The sequence below is a fragment of the Sturnira hondurensis genome, unplaced genomic scaffold (genome assembly GCF_014824575.4).
Source record: "Sturnira hondurensis isolate 20B ecotype Veracruz unplaced genomic scaffold, ASM1482457v3 Scaffold0007217, whole genome shotgun sequence".
NCBI classification, from domain to species: Eukaryota; Metazoa; Chordata; class Mammalia; order Chiroptera; family Phyllostomidae; genus Sturnira; species Sturnira hondurensis.
In genome coordinates, this window is record NW_028079848.1 from 1526337 (window position 1) to 1545257 (window position 18921).

General features: G+C 52.7%; 1 protein-coding gene across 2 annotated transcripts in view; it reads right to left on the reverse strand.

The window, feature by feature from the left end:
• CDC14A (cell division cycle 14A) overlaps window positions 1-18921 on the reverse strand; it is a 103399-nt gene that overhangs the window by 21060 nt on the left and 63418 nt on the right. For both annotated transcript variants that reach the window (XM_037051325.1, XM_037051324.1), the window contains exons 8-10: window positions 13897-13984; window positions 7941-8171; window positions 4676-4814 (exon numbers count right to left, since the gene is read on the reverse strand). In XM_037051325.1, coding sequence (XP_036907220.1) covers window positions 4676-4814; window positions 7941-8171; window positions 13897-13984 — 458 coding nt within the window. The remainder of the gene's footprint in view (window positions 1-4675; window positions 4815-7940; window positions 8172-13896; window positions 13985-18921) is intronic.

The window sequence follows — 18921 nt, forward strand, 5'->3', positions numbered from 1 at the left end:
CCAAGTGGGTGTCACCCCGTCTTCCACAGCAACTGGCATGAGGCTTCCAAGACAAATTTCTGACCCCACGGTTGCCAAAAATTCTTCTACACACCTTGTTTTCTTCTCGCTTAGCCAAGAGATGCAATGCCAACTGACCACCGAGTGGATCAAAGGATGCAGCAGCAGGTACTGATAGCAATTACCAATTTTTTAATAACTGAGTGTCGCTCCCAAAAGGTAACTGTCCAATATTGCTCAAACTCCAGCCTTCACAGTATGCTTGTTATTCTAATCAATAAACCACAACATTGTCTAGTATTATTTTAAATTCTCCCGTTTCTAATATTTTAGACTTCAATTTTTTTCTATTTTAGGAATAGCAATTTCTTAGCTTTCAAATAGATTATTTAAAAAAATTAATGCACTTTCTTTGAGCTCATACATGTATCTTAAAAAAAAGTAAGGAAACAGTAGGAATCAATTATAATGAAAAACTCAAGCTCTCACTGTGACACATTTTCAAGCATTTTTCCACTTCTTCAACAGGTTTTCTTCATCTTATTTTCAGTAACTTCCTGACATAAAACACTGGCAGAACAATTAATTTCTGATGTCACTCAATTCAATGGCGAAATTTACCAAATGCTCTAGGCACCAAACTGAGTGTGACGTTACACCGACATGTGCAGAGTGAGACGGAGCCACAGGCCCGTGTAAGAAGAGGCAAGTGGCAGGTGACAAGTGCGAAGTCCCTGGTTCCGCCCTGACCCTGCCTCAACCTCCCGAATCAGAAACTGCGTTCGCTTAGGCACCCCAGTTCTGAGAAGCGCTGCAGACTGACAACAAAATGAGAATTCTCAAAAATATCCACCTGACTGGACACTGACAAAAATCAGCAGAACGGGGAAATTCCCGATCTCCGGATTTAGAAATCAAAAAGCTTAACCACAACATGGGCACCTCCTTGAAGGTGACTTCATCCAACATGGAAGCTCTGCTCTGCAAAGGCATAGCTCTGTGCAGGGCCTGGGCGGAGGTTTAATGAGGTTTCTCAGGAGGCGACTTAAAGACAAGAGCTTGACATGGGCCCCATAAAAAAAAACATCCCTGTGAAGCGAAGGTCCCTTGGTCACCCACCGCCAGACCCCCAAGACTCCCTTTCTAAGGAATGAAAGCGTTAACGGGCCGTGCTTGGGAGGGAGGGAGGCAGAGCCCCAAGTGGTGAATACCCCATAAACAGAACCAAACCAACCATCCCAGCAGCCTGGCCCCAGGTCCGGGCCTCCTGGGGGGATTGGGGGAGGTGCCAAGACCCGTGTCTGAAAGCAAAAAGCAATCTGGGCATTGTTGTGAGAACGTTGAGGGTGTTTGGTAGAAGACGTATCGGGGCTGTTATGTTTTTAGCTTAAGAACATCAGCTTTAAGTAGAATTTTAAAAAACGCCTGATGTTTGTTTTGCAAACAGTTTTATAGCCCAGGAAAAGTTCAATATGAAATTTCAGACAGTCACAAGGAGAGGCGGTGTTCTGTCCATGACCCAAACTCACCAACTCACTAGGACTCGGATGAGCACCTCTGACTGCTGGAGAGCTTACGGGGAAGGTGTCTTCCAGACGCGGACACCAGGCGCAGTTCTAGCGTTCGAGGACCAGCGGGACGTGACAGTCCGAAGTCACGGGTTCGGAACTGACAGTCCCTAACGAGCACCGACTGTCCACCTCAAACAATCCCTCTCGGGATGGAAATCCATCACCAGACGCGTGATGAACGTGGCACCTACTCGCGCCTCCACGTCACCGCTGTCACAGGTCTTCGTCTACCGTTAGCCAGTCTTCACGGCCTGAGACTGATCTGCGATGCCCCCGATGCCCACCTCCAACTCCTCAGTCTGACTTCTAGCCCTTGGACAAGTCCCCGCCCGCTTTGGGGGACAGTCCAGTGCTCTCTCTTTTAGCCTCTCTGGCTCCAGTCTTCTGCCCCCGAGTGCCGCAGCCCAGTCTGCCTTAAATACCACGGGGGTTGCAGGTGCCCCACTTCCACTCCTCCACAGTAGGGGTCCGACGAGCGAGAGAAGTGCAGAACACCCACGTCCCCACGAGGATCTGTGGGTCCGACTGGACATATCTGCTGGCTCTCGACTCAGAGGCACAGAGTCTACCAGGTGGACTGGTCCCCTACCCACCCAGAGCTGCTGTGACAAGGTCCCACACACTGAGCAGCCAGGCAGGACACATCACTTTCGCACAGCTCTGGGGTCGGAAGTCCAACATGGGCTCCAGGGCAGATCTCCACTCCAAAGGAAACAGAGAGGCTTGACTTTAAAAGACCGACGCTCTCAGGCATCGGTGAGTCCGGGAAGACCTGAAACTCGCCCACACTGCTGATGGGAATGTGGACCAGCCTGCCTGTTCTGGAACTCTCTTTGGTGGCGCCTGCCACAGCTGGTGGTTCCACGCATAGGTGCAGAGCCAACCCAGAGGCGGACCAATGACAGGAACCGGCCCAAGAGGTTCTAGACTCTCTGACTCCATGTATGTAAACATATAGCACTCTCGAAATGACAAAACCCATGAAGGGAACACAGATCCGCCGCCCTTGGGAGTGGAAGAGGCGTAAAGGCAGGAAGGGGGTGTGGCTATAAAAAGGCAGAAGGCAACTCGAGGGCTTCCCGGGGGGATGGAAACATCCGTGTCCCACGTCAGTGTCCTGCCTTGGACGTTACACTGTAGTTTTGCCTTAGGGGAAAGGAGGGGAAAGGTACACAGGAACCTTTCTATTGTTTCTTACAACCACCTGGAAATCTACCATTAGCTCGAAATTTTTATTTAAAAAAAAGTGTGTGTGTGTGTGTGCATCTTACAGTCAGATCACAGCACCCCTCCGCTCAAAACCTGCTGCGGACCCTTCTGTCACACACAAAGGACAGAGGCGGAAGCCTGGGAGGGCCGGGAGGCGATGCCCACAGGGTCCCTCAGGCATAACCCCACCCAGGAGGTCGTGCGTCAGACACACAGCCTGCCCACAGAAGCCCTGCCCGGGGGCCGGTCACCACTGACTTCACCACTTCACTTGCACGTGGAGACGGGCGTGCACCTCAGCTTTCACAGACAAACACCTGGAGCTACAGGTGGGCTTCACACCTGAGGAACTATCCCAAATGTGTCTGCTCACAAGTCTACACAGGGAAAACACCGTCCTTTCCAACTTAGGGTGCCTCTGCCTCCTAACCTACCTTCTGGGCTACTGTTTGGCGCTGCGGCAGGGAGAGGAGCTGCAACAGGGGTGAGGAGGAGGGTCGTGCAGGTGTGAAGTGGGGGGCTGTGGTGCCGGATGCCCCGAGAGATGCTGGGTGAACTTGACCGGCGGTGTTCTCAGCAGAGCACCAAGTGCCCGGTGCATCCTCGGTGGGGACCCAACAAATGAAAACTCTTCCAATCAACCGCTTTAATAGATGCCTGGACAGCCCAGCACACGAACGGTTTGGTTTTCTCATCCCAAGGCCCTTTATTCAACTTCAGCAGGAGAATGGACCACACAGGGATCAAGGGTCAGGACGCACGTGCAAAACAGTGGAAACCGCGGGCAGAGAGTCCCATCAAGGGTGGAACCCTTAAATAATGCAATGATTTTATCTGTATCTCAGAGGCCAAAAACCTAGGAACTTCGGTCTTCCTGCGGCTCCTGTTCTTGGGTGTCGCTTTCTCGTGTGCTCAGTACGGTTCTGCCTCACTCTTTCAGGCCACGATGTACGTGAACATGTTTCTGCCCTAATGGTCTCACCGGTGACCCCTCGGGGACCGGAAACGACAGTGATTCCTCAGCAGGCTCGGAGCCCTAGCACCGTTTCTGGAGCGAATCGCTCCCTTCCAGCATCTTTCCGTGAAACTTACCAGGGTGTGTTTCTCACAGACATAAAATGGTTTAAAGGCAAAGGAATGAATTATATGGAGAAGGGTGCTATCCCAAAGAAAGCCACTCCAACATGGAGAGAGAAAAGTGGAATTTCAGTACAAGAGGTCACTCACTGACAGAGACTTTGACCTGGACCTAAACTGGCTGGTGTTGATTTCATCTCCTTGTTTTATGCACAAATTGATGGTGACTGTCAAGACCTTTTAAGGGGGAGTCAGGAAGAGTTGTGCCCGTACGGGCTTTACCTGCCCCTCCGTGGACCGCCGGGGTTTTACAAAAAGCTAGCGCCTGAGTACAGGAAGGGAGGCGTGATTTTGAAGCATTCCCCTAAGCACGGGCAGGGCCAGACTGGCCCAGCCCCCCTTTCCTTCCTGGGCACCTCCTCAGTGGCGGCCACAGAGCAGCCGAGTTAGCTGTCAGGAAGGCGACAGCCTCCCCGAAGTCACCGATGGGCCTCAGCTGGGCTTCCTTTTGTTTTCTATCCTGCTCTTAGACATGCAAACCGAAGATTGAAAGGGGCCAGGTGGGACGACGTCGTCGGAACACTGCACTGTGGCCAGGTCACACAGGGGAGACAGCAGGGACGAGGTGGACAAGAGGTGGCTGTCCCCGAGCAAAGGGAGAGACAGGGCAGGGTGAGAATGCCTGAGCTGCCCGTCGAGAAGACTCCCTGGGAGGTGCTGACACGGCCCAGGGAAACTGAGGCAGAGGTGACCCGGAGCCTGGATGGAGCCCGACACACGGAGCGGGGGCGGGCAGGGGGCAGTGACGACAGACTTACTCTTCCAGGAAGTGCTGCTGGGGCCCTATGATAGAGCCCGGGCGGCAGATCCGGATCCAGGAGATGATCTCGGCGTGCGTGAACCTGTAGTGCTTCATGACGTAGCAGGCTATCAAGGTGCCCGTCCTCCCGAGGCCGGCTGCAAGAGAGGGGGACGGGCCGGAGATGCAAACCACTGCCCACGTGCCCCTCCCGGGAGCCCCTCCCGGTCAAACATTCTGCTTCCCCTGTTTTATTAGGTGAGGGGTTTAGGGGGCAGGTGGCCTGTTTTCCTGTGAAGCACCTTTGGCCTCCGATCCAACACCTACGTGCTTGGAAAAGAGTCAGATGTGACTTCAGCCTCAGCAGGGGCTCCCCTTTCAATGTAAGAGTCACGAGAATTCTGTCTCTGTTCCTGCAGAGGAGTCCACTGCCTGGGAGTCTGCAGGGGCCACAGGTGACCGTGGTGGCCAGACACAGCCGGAGCAGGGTCCAGGGCTCGGTCAGCATCCAGGGCCCCTCAGGATGGCCTTCTTGGGGGTGGCAGTAGCTCCCATGCCCCACTCCCTGAGGGGGGGGGGGCTGCTGGGGTCCCTCTCAGGCCCCTCGTCACACACACAATGAAAAGGCAGCGCAGCAACGTTCAAGTTTCTCTGAAACTCAGGTTGCTTCCCCTCTTCAAAAAGAGCCTATAATTTCATCTATAAAAAGAACGTACTTTGCGCTCTTAACACAATCGAGCAGAACAGGAACGTTCCGCGACGTTGTCATAAAAACCTGAGCAAGTTTGTTAGAACATTCATCACCCAAGGTCTCCCTGGCACAGCAAGACAAGAGGCGGGAACGGTTTCTGTTCATGCCACGGTCAACGTCGGCTGCCTTACCGTTCCTGGCGCTCTCTGAAATCCCTGTCGACCGTCAACAACTGCACACCAGAACATCACGGCGTTGCCATTTTTTAAATGATTACTTGTGCTAGAAAATTTTAAGAATCCATAGCCATCTGTTTTATTAACCAGAAGGTGGGCTGGAGACACTGGATTGTCATAAACCCCCACCCATTTCCAGCAAATCCATTTCTCCTTTGACTCTCTACGTCGTACTTTATGTCGAGACAGGACACATCCATTCTCTTCCTGACAGCCATCAAAGTGCATTTGACAGGCAGTAAGACTCCCTCTGCCTCCCCCTTGTAGGGCGATTAAAATGCTCAAGGCTGTTTGAATTCCCAGAAAATTCAGCTGACTTAATTAGGGCAAGTGTCAAAATAATTAACGGGCCTATAGCAGACAACCACTCTCTTAAAAGTAATACAGCTGTAATTAAACCAAAGCTATGCTCCTTATAAAAGAATCCTAAGTGTGTGCACAAGAGCAAGCAAATGAAGTGGTCTCAAAAAAGATGTCCCCACAGGTAAATGTGACCTTCCCGTGCAAGGACTGGCCTCAGTTGCTGAAGGGTCTAAGTTTGGGACTTCCGGTCAAGATGGCGGAGTAAGTCTATGCTGTGCCCGCCAGCATCCCCGACCACATCACAATCACAACCAAATTATGGGATGACCACGCTGAGAACCACCTGCAGACAGACTACCTGCACAGAAGTCCCATACCTAAGAAGCAGCCACGTCAAGACTGTAACATATCAACACTGTTTTAATGCTAAAAAAGGGACAAACAAAAAGGCTCTGGTTTTAAATACATTTGAAAAAAACCTCTGTACTATAAAATAAGTGTCAACATGCACCGATCCAGGGTATAATGGAGAGGAAGACCTGTAGCGAGGATGTGTAGCACCAGACACTTTGTTTTCACACTGTTTGTTAGTGAGGAAGGCTATGGAGAGAGGTGCTGAGCTTTCAGAAAAGCCTCCCATTTCTTCCCCCTTGAACTTGTCGACCCGAGACATGACACACAGATAAAACATATGACGTGGTCCTCGCAAAACGAAACGACTCAGAAATCAGGCCAAACTGATCCCAGGAAAAACACTGACTTTCATGACACAAAAATAAACTTCAAAAGAGAGCATGTGAGTATCTCCTGACCTGCTGGCAGCGGCTGCGTTCCCATTAGCTCTCAAATTCCACTGATATTGGAAATACGTGAAAGGCAGGCTTTTTCTTGGGCCTGGGCCGTCCTTCACCAAGTGAGACAGAAAGGCAAAGTCAGGGTGCAAACGGACTGCCCCTGGGGCAAGCCTGCTCACCAGCCCCCTGCAGTGACCTACTCAGAACTGGAAACAGCAGTCTGCAAGGAGTGAACAAAGACACCTTCCTAGGAGGTAGGGAGCCCCGAGCCAGGGCCCCATCCTGCTCAGACAAAGGGTGGGGGGGCTGCGTCAGGGTCAAGAGCCCCACCCCAGAAGCCCCTCGAAATCCGGGCCACCTACAGCTCATTTCCCTTTCCCTGGGCCCCAGGCAAATGGAGCTTTCCCTCACTCTCACATGTTCGGCAAAGTACCTCCTCCACCTACTCAAATCTTAAACATAGAAACAGGGGCCTACAAGATGGTATTTTAATTACTGTCAGAACCCAAGCTGAGCTTGTCTGAATAAGTCAGTTACAGTGGCACCTGGCACGTGAACAGAACGATCCCGATACCTATGGGAGCAAGTAGCATAAAACTCCACAGACGCGCGAACAGCACCACCCAGAGGCGCTCTGAAAAGCTGCATGTGGGAGCTCAGGCCAAGGAGGCCAAAGGGATTCCTTCCTCTTCTCGCTGAAATCAAAGAAAGACCCCTGTAAAATGCCTCCCACCACATCAGGGAGTCTCCCAACAGTGACCTAGCCTCCTCCGCAGCTAAGGCTTGGCGCAAAGGTCCGCTCGCACAAGGCTGCCAGAGAAAACACCAAGAGTGTACGTCCTGTGCCCTTCACGATGCCAAAGACCAGTAGGGAAACTGGGGAGCAGAGGGGGATGGGCGCAGAGGGCTGCCAGGGTCAGGAAACGAGATCGTTAACTATCGGGTGGGTGGAGGAGGGCGGAAAGGAGATGGCCAGTTCCGAAGGAAAAGAGAACAGAGGAGGCAACAACCCCATGCCTCTCCACCAGACACTGTCCCCCTCTCCTGCAGGGCCCGGCGTCAGCGAGCCTGACCCCAGAAAGGCCACATCCAAGCGACCCTTTTCTAGGAAGGGATTATTTCAATAGGTGTGTGTCCCACTCTTCTGAAACCAAAAAAGACCTCTTTCTTTTTTCCTCTAAGACACTAGCTGGTTTTTGTTGGACGTGATTTGCTGGGCCTGGGCCATCCCCTCCCAGGGACCCCAGGCCGGGCACGCACCTTTGCAGTGAACGGCGATCGCCCCCTCCGTGTTCTCGCAGATGTTCAGGAACCGCCGCACGATGTGGTCGCTGGGCGTGCTGCCGTCGATGAAGAAGAGGTCGTAGTGCTCGAAGCCGGCGTCCGTGAAGCGCTTGGCCTCGTAAATCTTTTTGTTCAGCCGCACGATGGCGGTCACATTGTGCTTTTTGAAGTAAGGGAAATAGGCTTCGGGGGCGTGCAGAGGGTAACCTAGGGGGAGAAAGACCTGTGGTCAGCGCGGCAGGGGACCTGGGGACACCCACATCTGCAGTAACATTTACAACGAGCAGCAGCGCCCCAGGGGACCGTGCAGCTCAGGACACGGCAAGAGGCCCCAGCCCCTGCTTCCATGCAGCAGTCTGAGGAAGTGGAGAAACCCCCACGGCAGGGGAACCCTTCCCTGGGCACTGCAGAGAGCTCCCTTCCAACAGCCGGTCCCAGTCCCTGGAGCACCTCCTGCCAAGCCCTGAGCACAAGTGCGCACAGCTGGCCGGCCGGGGCCGCCATCCCTTTACTGGTGCACGTCAGTGACAGAAGCCCGTCAAAGGCAGTTGAAGCCTCTCTGCCGGTGGGACAGTCTCAGTCGGCAACGCAGCCACGCAGCCCCCACCAAAGAGACTGAGAACTAAGCGCCTGTCCTGTTCCAGCCACGATTACACTCTCGTTTCCTCTTAATTCTCACACCGACCTATCAAGAACAGTTCGGTCCACTTAGCAGATTCAGAAACTCAAAGAGGTTGAGTGATTCTTTTGTAGACATTTTCTTTTGGGGGGAGGTCAGGCATTCAGCCTCTAACCCCCCCTCTATTTTGAGTGCATCTGGCCTCACATGAGTGTTCCCAGGAGCTACAGTCAACCAAGGGGACCCCTGGGGGCTTTGCCGGCCTCACCCAGCAGCCCCAGGGGGTGAGGGGCCTGGGCTCCCAGCACACTGCCCAGTGCTGCTGAACCCCAGCAGGGCCCACTGGCTCTCAGCAGGTGCACCAGGTGAGACACCCTCACTCAGAGCCTGTCCGTGGTGCTGGGGTCCACACACGGCTGGCCAAGGGGACCCGCAGTTTCCGCAGGGTGACCGTGGGGACATTTCCTGCCGCCTCCAACCCTGCACAAGCAGCCACTTCTTCCTTTGTCTTGGCAGCAAGCCCGCTCTCTCTCGACCTGCTCTGAGCCGACTTCCTGTCAGCTCTGCAACTGGGAGGCACCCCAGGGTGACCGGAGGCCAGAGCCAGGGGAGGGAGCAAGCCCAGTGGTCCGGCCTGCGTGGCCTCAGCAGCTGAGGGCAGCTTGGCTTCCCCCGGCGCCAGCCTGCAGCTCAGCCTCCTGCCCTCCACTCCTCGGCCCCCAAATGCAGGCCTCTACACCCCGGCGCAGGCCCTCCAGGACTCTGGCACCAGCCTGGCTCCTCCTCTGAGCTCCCTCATCCTGGTGACTCCACCCCCCTCTTCTGTCTCCTGGCCTGAAAGGCAGTAGCTCTTTCCTCCAGAATATTCTGGTTTCTTCAGTGCTGCCCTTTGGCTCTTTGGCCGAACAGCTGCCCCCCGCTGAAGCCCCACTGTCGAAGCAAGGCAGTTTCATCCCTGCCCAGACCCCCTGGCCCCTTTGTCTCCCCTGGGTGTGGCTCGTAATCTAAGCCTCGTTCTCCAGCTGTCGCCTGGAGGCTGCGACTCCCCAGCCAGATTCCAATCAGTGCCTCCTGGGCTTCATTCGCCTGAGCTGGTTCTGCCTGCAACCCAGAGCCCGAGGAGGGTACACTCAGCCAAGGTCACGCCACGAACAGGGTGGAATTGGAAGGCAGGGCTGGCTAATCCACAGCCCAGATCCACGATTTCCGCTTCAGGCACACAGGTGATAGAGCGAGTCCACAATCTTCCGCATTAGAAACAGCGACGCATACACACACAGGAAAAACAAATGCTTTTCAACTTGGAAAAATCCTATCTCCTAGTTCTTTTAACAATAACTGAACACTGAGCAGTTCCCAAGTATGGTAACAGGATGCTGAGGTAAGAGCAATAATGATAATGATGCTCCTTAGCGTTTACTGAGCACTTACTATGCGCCAGACTCTCAACCTTGCCTTCACCGGTGCGGGGCCCGGAGAGGGAGCTGGTGCGCACACTGCTGCTGAGAGAGGGAGGACGCCTTTGGAGCCTGGAGCCAGAGTCCAGGGCCTGTGCTGGGGCTGATTCCAGGGAACAGCCACCCGGGGGCTAACCGCTAGGTCTCCGAAAAAACTGGGGACGTCACATGAATAGCGCTGGTGAGCAGGTTTCTTCAAGATCCCCCAAAGGGCTTCAACTGAGTTACAGCCGAAAACAATGCCCATATCCTATAGCTTGGGGCAATGGGTGGGGGTTGTGCAAGCACTGGACGCTATGGCTGACGGGGAGTTCGCCCAGCTCTTCTCCATCTGGCCACTAGGAGGCGCCCTGACCTCAGTAAAAAGCACAGGCAGGGCCAGGTGCCAACCCAGCCCTGAAACAGAATCCCACAGCCTTTTAAAAAAATCCATCTCCTCCCAGCCCCTTCGAAGTCAGGAATCGGAACAACAGCAGTCAGAGGACTAATCCCCCTGCAAAAGAGGCCGGCAAATGGAGCAAATGAAATATCGGGCTCATTCGTGGTAAAACTGTCGTCAGAATACCTGCTACCGGATGAGCACCTCCGACGTGCCGGAGCACTTTACACAACCCCACCAACCCTCACGAGATGCACTCTGCTCCACCCTTCGGTAGGGGAGGAAACCAGGGCTCAGAGAGGGTGCGGGGCTCATGCCAGTTCTCGGGGCAGGATGGGTGGGAGGGGAGCCTGGCTTCTACCTGCCCAGGCTCTGCCCACTGGGGGTCTCCCACGGGAAGAGCAGGCTGACCTCAAATGTCGGGATTCCCCGCCTCCAGCTGTCTTTCTCTGCGCTGTTTTCTCTTTCTCTCTTTCTCATTTCTCTTTCTTTCTCTCTTTCTTTTTAATGAAGATAGGAAGGACATTGCCACCTGAGAGTTCTGAGGGGTTTGTTTGTTTGTTTGTTTTTAGAAAACTTGACATCCAAAATATGTTTAACCAAAACCCAGCAGGGCTCTCCTCTTGCCCGAGGCCAAGAGCGGCTGTCGGTCCACACAACACACGCGACAACACCCACGTAAGCCTCTCGCAGCGCGTCCTGCCTGGCTGCCAGGGTTGTGGGGCTGCGTCGGCCGCGTCCTGGCAACAGCCGTCCGAGTGTGAACCCCTTGACGATCCACCTTCCCCACTACCAAACCCCCAACGCGACTCCCAGCCTCCTCGGGAAACCAGGGTTTCTCAATGCGGGGGGGGAAAAAAAGTGGCGAGATCTTGCTGTAACTGGATCGAGTTTACTAATTCCATCGCATTACTTTTAAGTTCAAAAAGGATGTCTAAAAGGTGAGGCCCTTTGCAAAAAGCCTGATGAAGCTTCTAGTGAATATCAGGTGTTAAAACGGGCATCCCAGGAACAGGGCGACACTTGACCGACGGCCGCCTTGATGCAGTCGTTCCAGACGTCAAAAGGACAAACACGAGGTAAGCAGCCCTGTCAGGCCTTGCTCTCTCTCTCTCACTGTGAGCGGGCACAACAAATGCGTAGGAAAAAAAGGGTGTGTGGAGAGCAGTGTTTCATATATTACTCGTGACTTTTTAACGACATTGCTTACATTTTCTATCGTGGACGTGTTCTTCCTCTGTAACAAAATTCAAAACAACCCGGAATTTGGACCTGGAGACACCTGTGTTTGAATCCACGTGCGGCGCTTTCCAGCCGGGGGAACCCCCCGTCGGGCCGGCCCTCTGAGCCTGCAATGCTCCCCCTAAAGTAGGTGCCGCCTGTTCCGACTGTGAAGCAGACAGGGCACAGAGGCTGGGCACCATCCCTGGCACGGAAGCCAACGGTGGCCGTGATTATTACCGCTGTCTCGCAATTGGGGACCAAAAAGAATTCCTGAAAGATTTCTGACAATGAAGAATGATCACACAAAGTGTTTGTATCCTTTTGGCGACTGGGTCTACTTTCAAGACTCTAGACAAGAAACTAGAGCTTCCGAAGAGACACATGAACGTGTCTGCCCACCATAAGCTTTCAAAAAGTTAGTCTTTGTCGTCCAAAAGTGATTGATTGATTGATTGATAGTCACTGAATAATATAGAAGGCAGCCATGGAAACATATAATGAAGGTGCACATTTCCTGCCCACGGGAATATGTTTGTGTATGTTATGTGGGAAAAAAAAGGCTAAAAGACAGTAATTACATCGTGATTCCAAGCTTGTAAAAAAAAGGAATATTCTTATAAGTGTCTCTGTGCGTATTCATTGAGAGAGGAAAAATGTGTACAGGTAAAAAATAAAGAGAAGCACATGGAAGGAAAATTAAAATCCCCAAATAATCCCACCACTAACTAGTAAGCCTAGAAAAACCTGGGTAGAATTAGAGGTCATTTCTACGCTCTTTTTATTGGTTCTCCTGCACTTGCTTCCTTTAAAACAATAAGCAAGGAGTATCTCTGTAAAAATATTTTAAATGATGTTTTAAATTATACCTCATCTCCTCTCTAATTTCACAAAACACCATGAATCCTAAGTGGCAAATTTCCTTCCACTTCGCCAGTGAACGCCAAACAACAGAGGCACCACCAAACCCCAGGCCTGCACAGGTGTTCTGGGCTGAGTCAGACCCTTTCGCACTCAAGGCCAAGGGCAGGCCTCATTGGCGCTGCCTGGAGAGTCCACCAGTCAGAGAGCAGTCTGTCAGGCATATTCCTAACAACCCCGCAGAACAGGGGTTCACCCATCAACGTCTGGGGCGGAGGAGGCTGGTGAGCGAACCCCTGCGGAGGACGTGGTTCTGGCCTCCTGGGGGCCTGTGGGCCGAACCCTCTGGGGTCCCGTCCCAGAGGGAAACTTCCGGGCAGAGTTTCCCCGGTGCATGAAGTCACAGGTATGAAACGATGGGCAGGTGTGTGGAAACTCCAAGAAATGGTCAAATCTAAATGTGTGAATAGCAATGTATGACAAAACTGGATTTTAGAATAAACACTTGTGATAACAATGATAAAAATAAGAATAAATCTAGACCAGGTTTCCAATCCTGTCCCCTCACAGGACAGGTGGTCCAGGTCTCCGAGCAGACAGAGAGCGAAGGAAAGGGGCTGTTATATTCAAGGGTGACTTTTGAAATTTTATGTACTTCTCCCCTCAATTACTCTTCAACCCTTGGAGACTCTCATTTCTTGTCTTCTAGGAAATGTTACCAGATGAAAAAAGAAAGTAGAAACTACATATTAATGGGAAAACTCAACTAATGGTCCTGTTTCATTCAAGAGGTTTATTTTTTGTTTGTTTGTCTTTCCCTGAAGAGGGATGCCCCAGCCGCCCACGAATGGCAAATAAGTAACACAGTGACTGCCAGCGACCTTGGGCAATTTCCTCCTGCAGGAAATGAGGGTAACAGGACCCACTCCTCCCGGAAGTGTGTGTGTGCGCTGAATGAGACAGTGCTTTCGTGAGCTAGCGTCTAGCACATAGTATGTGCTCAATAAAGGACTCCGCTTGTCGCCCTCATCATTATTAAACATGGTGTTCCCCAAAGAACACTCTGATGACCGGCACTCCCCTCCCCTGCCCCCTGATAAATCAGAACTGCCGTGGGAACTGGGTCATCTTATGGGGTCTAACGAGCTTCTCAGATTCTTCTCTGACACCTGGGCCAGGTAAAGAGGGAGTCCTGATCAAGACAGCCTAAACACTGGCGAGTTTTAACTCGGTGATCTCACCTCCACTCACTAAAGTATAATATTGAACACACCGATTACTACCACTCTGATTTTCAACTTACGAACATTCTTTGGATTTTCTGAGGAAAGTAAGACATTAAAAATGAAGTGCAATAAATTTGGAGGGGGGATTGTAAAAGAAAGGAAAACCTACCATTTTCAATCTTGCTTTTTGGATGTGGTCCACTGAACGCTAAAAATTTCCCGGGGACAATCCAGTTGAAGTCGCCGTTCTCAACTCGCTGGAAAGAGAAGAAAAAGATCTCATGATTCTTATACAACTGAGGATCGCCTTACAGACCAAGCTGCTCTCACCCTGTGGGTCCAAGAGCGACTGGGCACCCAGGGAGACGAAGCAACTCGGCTTAAATTTAAAACGGCGTCGATTCTCAAAGTGGTATTTATGAATTCGATCCACTTCAGAAAAGTTTTTATCTAGACTATAAAAATTCTCCAGAACTCTATTTAGGTGGAGGTGCTTTGCTTGACACGAGTTTGTCTCCGGGCCACTGTGCACTGGAAAGAAATGCAAGCGAACATTGCTGGTCCCAGCGATAAAGGAAAATTAAGAGAAAAATATAAGCACTTGCCATGAACGCAGGCTACATAGATTAACCAATAAAAAATACTATACATCAGGGTTATGATGAACACACTTTCTTGGGCTTTTTTTTTTTCCTGTTTTTACGGATAGAAGTCTGTTGCCAGCACTGATTATAGACTGGGAAATGGACGGAGGTGGGAGTGAGGGCCAGACCCTCGTCCAAGGTTACACCACGATCTAGAGTCGGCCAAGGTCGTCTGCCATGGCCGCAAACCACTCAGTCCAAGGGTCTGAAGGAGAGACATAAAGGCAGATAGATGCTCCTTAGCAACGTGGCCCGTCTTCCAATTGGATTTTCATAGGAGATTTGGAATTTGCCATTTTGAGTGACATCTTTCAATACCGATACCATGCAGCCACACAAAACACACCTGCGGGCCAGCTTAGGTCAGCAGGTGTCAGCCTCCAGCCCACGCCTGCACAGGGAGCCCGAGCAGAGGCCGGGAGACTAGGGAAGGGGCAGAGCGTCCCCCCACTGCCCCACCCTCCCTCCACCTCCATGCCTTCCCCGGTTCCGATGAACCAGGCGTCACTGACTGGGGCAGGGCTGGCGGTTGAGATCAGGCAGGTGATTGGACCGGTTTCCTCAAGGCATCCAAAGGCCGGTCACTGCTTCTTCACACGAACATCCTGAGCCCCCCACCCACCCCACTGCCAGTCAGTGGGTCCCCAAGTCCCCACAGAAGAGGCTCTCTCCTTCCCGGGCGGACAGAGCAGACCTGGGCGCTGGGTCAAACACCTCCCACACCCTGGACAGGGCTCATAGGAGCTTGTGTTTGTTAAACGTGACATCGCATGCGGGCCTCAAGGAAACGGGGAACCCCAAAGAAATGGGGAACCCCAACAGTGACTCCTTGCACTGCCCCTGGCCATTCCCATGAAAATCCCGCCTGGGCTGCACGGTTCTCCTGATTCAAACGCAGCCGTGTCTCTCCAGTTAGAAGAGAAACGCTACAGGCCGCCTTATAAATGTCTGTGCTGCGTTAATGTGATTGTAACAGAGTGTCTCCCCAACACCCTGAGCAGGTCTCAGGGACCCTGTGAGTGCTCACACCAAATTCATTCTCCAGCACAGCTACCTATCTGCAGTGGCTCACGTGGAGCATCTAACATACAGCTCTTCCGGATAAACCTTTATTTTCTTTCTTCAATAAAACGGGCCTCAATTAACGGCCTGCTGCCCCTCTCGAGTAACTGTGAAGCTTAAAAGGGCATTTACAAATTCAAAAATAAAGATACGCCCTGATGCTCCGGCGGCGGAAAACAATTCCTTGACGAAGCGTGGAAGCAAACAGCTTTCTAAGCTCCGTCTTCCCGTCTCCGTGGGCACTAAGCGGTCTCGACAGATGTGCCACGCCACCTGTTTGTCTGGGTTCCCGGCGCCCGTGGGTTAAACAGTAACCTTTCATAATCAATCACGGGGGGCAGAGACAATGGGCTCAGCAAGACGCATTCACTCACAGAACCCCAGTGTTTGCAAACCCGCCCACCCGGGGAGAGAACAGGGAACTGCGTCCCGTAGCCTGGAGAGGCGCGCGGGGTAAACAAAGAGATTGAGGTCTTGGATCCAAGTCGAAAAAAATATATGCCGGTCATAAGAAAGTGACGGCTTTTCACTGACTATTATAACTTAAGCTGACTTTGACAAGCCTCCGACATTAATACCTGTGCTGTCTTCATACGTGAATTATTACACCGATGTCCAATAACACAAACGGGTGTTTCTAATTAAACAGACACACACGCTTCAGAGAGATCTGGCTCAGGCAGGAACTGGAGCTGCGATTCGTTCCACGCTGACCACACTCTGCAAACCAACAGCCCCCCAAGATGAGGCAAGAGGGGAGTGTCCTTTCTTCCCACCGAAAGCCTACCACCTACTGGTACTATGTAGGAAAATCTCAGATGCTCTCACTATTAAAAAAAATGAAATAAAAACTTTGGATGGCTAAAACTGATGCATTCGGGTGTCACTGATTCCCTTTACTCCAGAATTCTTGGACTTGAAAGATTCACCAGGTTCCTTTGGAATAGCTGGGTCTTCTGGTTTCATTTGCCGAATCACTGGGTTTGCAAACCTGAATGGTTACAACGTCTAACAACAGCATCCGTGCCCGTGAGAAACTCGCTCTCACGGCCGCAAGTACACTGCTCAGCCCCAACCCTGAGAAGCGTTTGGCCTCTACACGGCCGTAACAGACAGTGAGACAGAGAAGGGAGGCCTTGACCTTGACAACCCCGGGATGGATTCCCCTATGAACGGTGTCTTCTCTCAGGCGACGTTATGGGGAAGCAGTGTTCACGAGGATTCCACCTTGGTTCCAGCGTTGGCCGAGCCTTTATTACGACGTATCAAGGACTCTAACTGGGTGTCACCCGTGAGATAAGACAGAGTACTCCTTCCATGCTCTGAAGGAGTCTGAGAGCAAACGGGGACGACAAGTCTCAGTGACACACAGCAACACACACATGACGCCGACCCTGCACGAGGCACTGCCCGGTCACATAGCCAGTCTAACCCTGTGTGACCCCGACAGGCAGGCGCTGTGGTTCTCACTGTTCTGGGCCGTGCCGCAGGCTGAAGGTTGTGTCTCTCAGAGCTCACCTTTTAAAACCTAACCCTAACCCCCAGGGTGATGGGGTTAGGAGGCAGGGCTCTTAGGCGGAGATTAGGTGGTGAGGCCCGAGCCCCGTGAATGGGGTTAGTGCCCTTCACAGAGAGGCCAGAGAGCCACCTCACCCCGCCACCGGTGAGGACTGGGGAGAAGACTGTGTCTAAGAACCAGGCAAGTCCTTCCCAGAGGCCCACTCTGCGGGGCCTCATCTCGGCCTCCCAGCCTGCAGACCCGAGAGAGTAGGTGTCTGCTGGTTAAGCCCCTCAGTCTGTGGTATTTCTGTTACGGGAGTGCACACCAGGGCACACGCTGAGGAGAATGCTGCGGTGAACGCTGATTGAGAGCTGTGGTGAACGTGCACGGGGGGTTACCTGCAGCACCCAGGCTGTGCTGAAAATCAGAAAGGCAGGAAGAACTACAAAGTCCTTTTTTATCCATGAAAAGGTGCCCTTGTGTTTTTTTTTTACAGGGGCACACTTTGCAACCCGTACGATGGTCTAACCACTGTGTCGTGCACCTGACCCTAAGACAAAGCAATACGGAACGTCAACTGTCGTTGGAAAAGACACTTTAAATCAAATAACATAACCTGGGGTGGGGAGCGCCTTCTTCCTAGTCCCCTATCGTCTGGGACAATAAAACAGTGTTTGTGGCACAGCTGCGTTACATAAATGCAAATATGCCGACGGACTGGCACTTAATGGGTTTAAAGCAAAGTAAACATTTGAGTTTGGGGTTTAAATGAAGTCGCCGCACATTTGGCTTTAAACAATACGCTCTAGATTATTAACTTCAGCATGATTTGCAGAGAGAGCGTGTGGCGGACGGGAGGAGGAGGGGGTGGCGGCCACACCTCTGCGGGAACAGCAGGGACAGGGAGGCACTGGTGGCTGAGGACTTGGAGGGAGGGCACCACCAGCTCTGCCCAAATGCTGCCACCTTTGCAGGGGCTGTTCCGGGGCTCAAGACGTGCAGACCTGTGGCCATTAGCGCACCAACAGAGGCTGAAACTCGGAAGCAGGGCCCCCACTCAGGAGCGTGTATTTGACCCGACATCCCGGGGCCCCAGCCAGCAGCCGCTTTGCAGGCCGGTGGAGGAAGCAAGAGGACAGGAGGAGGAGAAAGACCAAGACCAAGCCATAGGAGCTGGCAGGTGGGGCAGAGTTTCTGGATTTAGCCAGTGCCCACGGCGCTGATCAAGGAGGGGGAGACCAGAGACACCCGGGGGGTTGGCCGTGAGCTCCTCTATCAGCAAGAACAGTTTCAGGAGAGTCGCCGAGCGAAACGCCCCACCACGGTCAGACCACAGAGGTGAGACTGTTATCCTTAAGACGTCTGGAGGGTCAGAGAACCCAACACCACCCCAGGAGGAACAAAACCCCACGGGACACTTCTCAGGCAACGTTTCCCGGGTTTAACCGACGTGGCCGCTGCCCCAGCAGTGGCTGTGGGAGCGAAGTTTGTCCACACGGCAGCTGCGGCCGGGAAGGAACCGAGTGGCCCTGCAGAGGTGGGGCCCACAATGCAGGGTCGCTCCAGGGACATGCTTCTAGTAGTTCCCTGAAGGGCCAAGTCGCACAGGAGAGACACACCTCCACAGTCCCTCCAGGGGCTCCGGCAAGGCCACATACCTGCCATCTAGAAGGCGCTTGACGCCAGTCCTGAGGCAGAAATTCGCATTTTTCTAATTCCGTCACCCATGAACAAACAAGAGAGCCGACTGAGCAGCCCCCAGGTTACATTCCAGTTTGCTGTACAAAGCCTGACCCAAAGCAAAGCCTTGAAATACCATGCCCTGGGGTTCAACGACCATGACCCCTGGTGCTGACTGACCTCGGGTGGCACACTGACAGACAGGAGACCTAACAGGACTTGTGGTTCTCAAGGTCCCTGTGAAGGGGCAACCTGTGGTGTCCACCCCACCTGGTCAGGTTGACGATGCGCTGATTAACTGCACGCA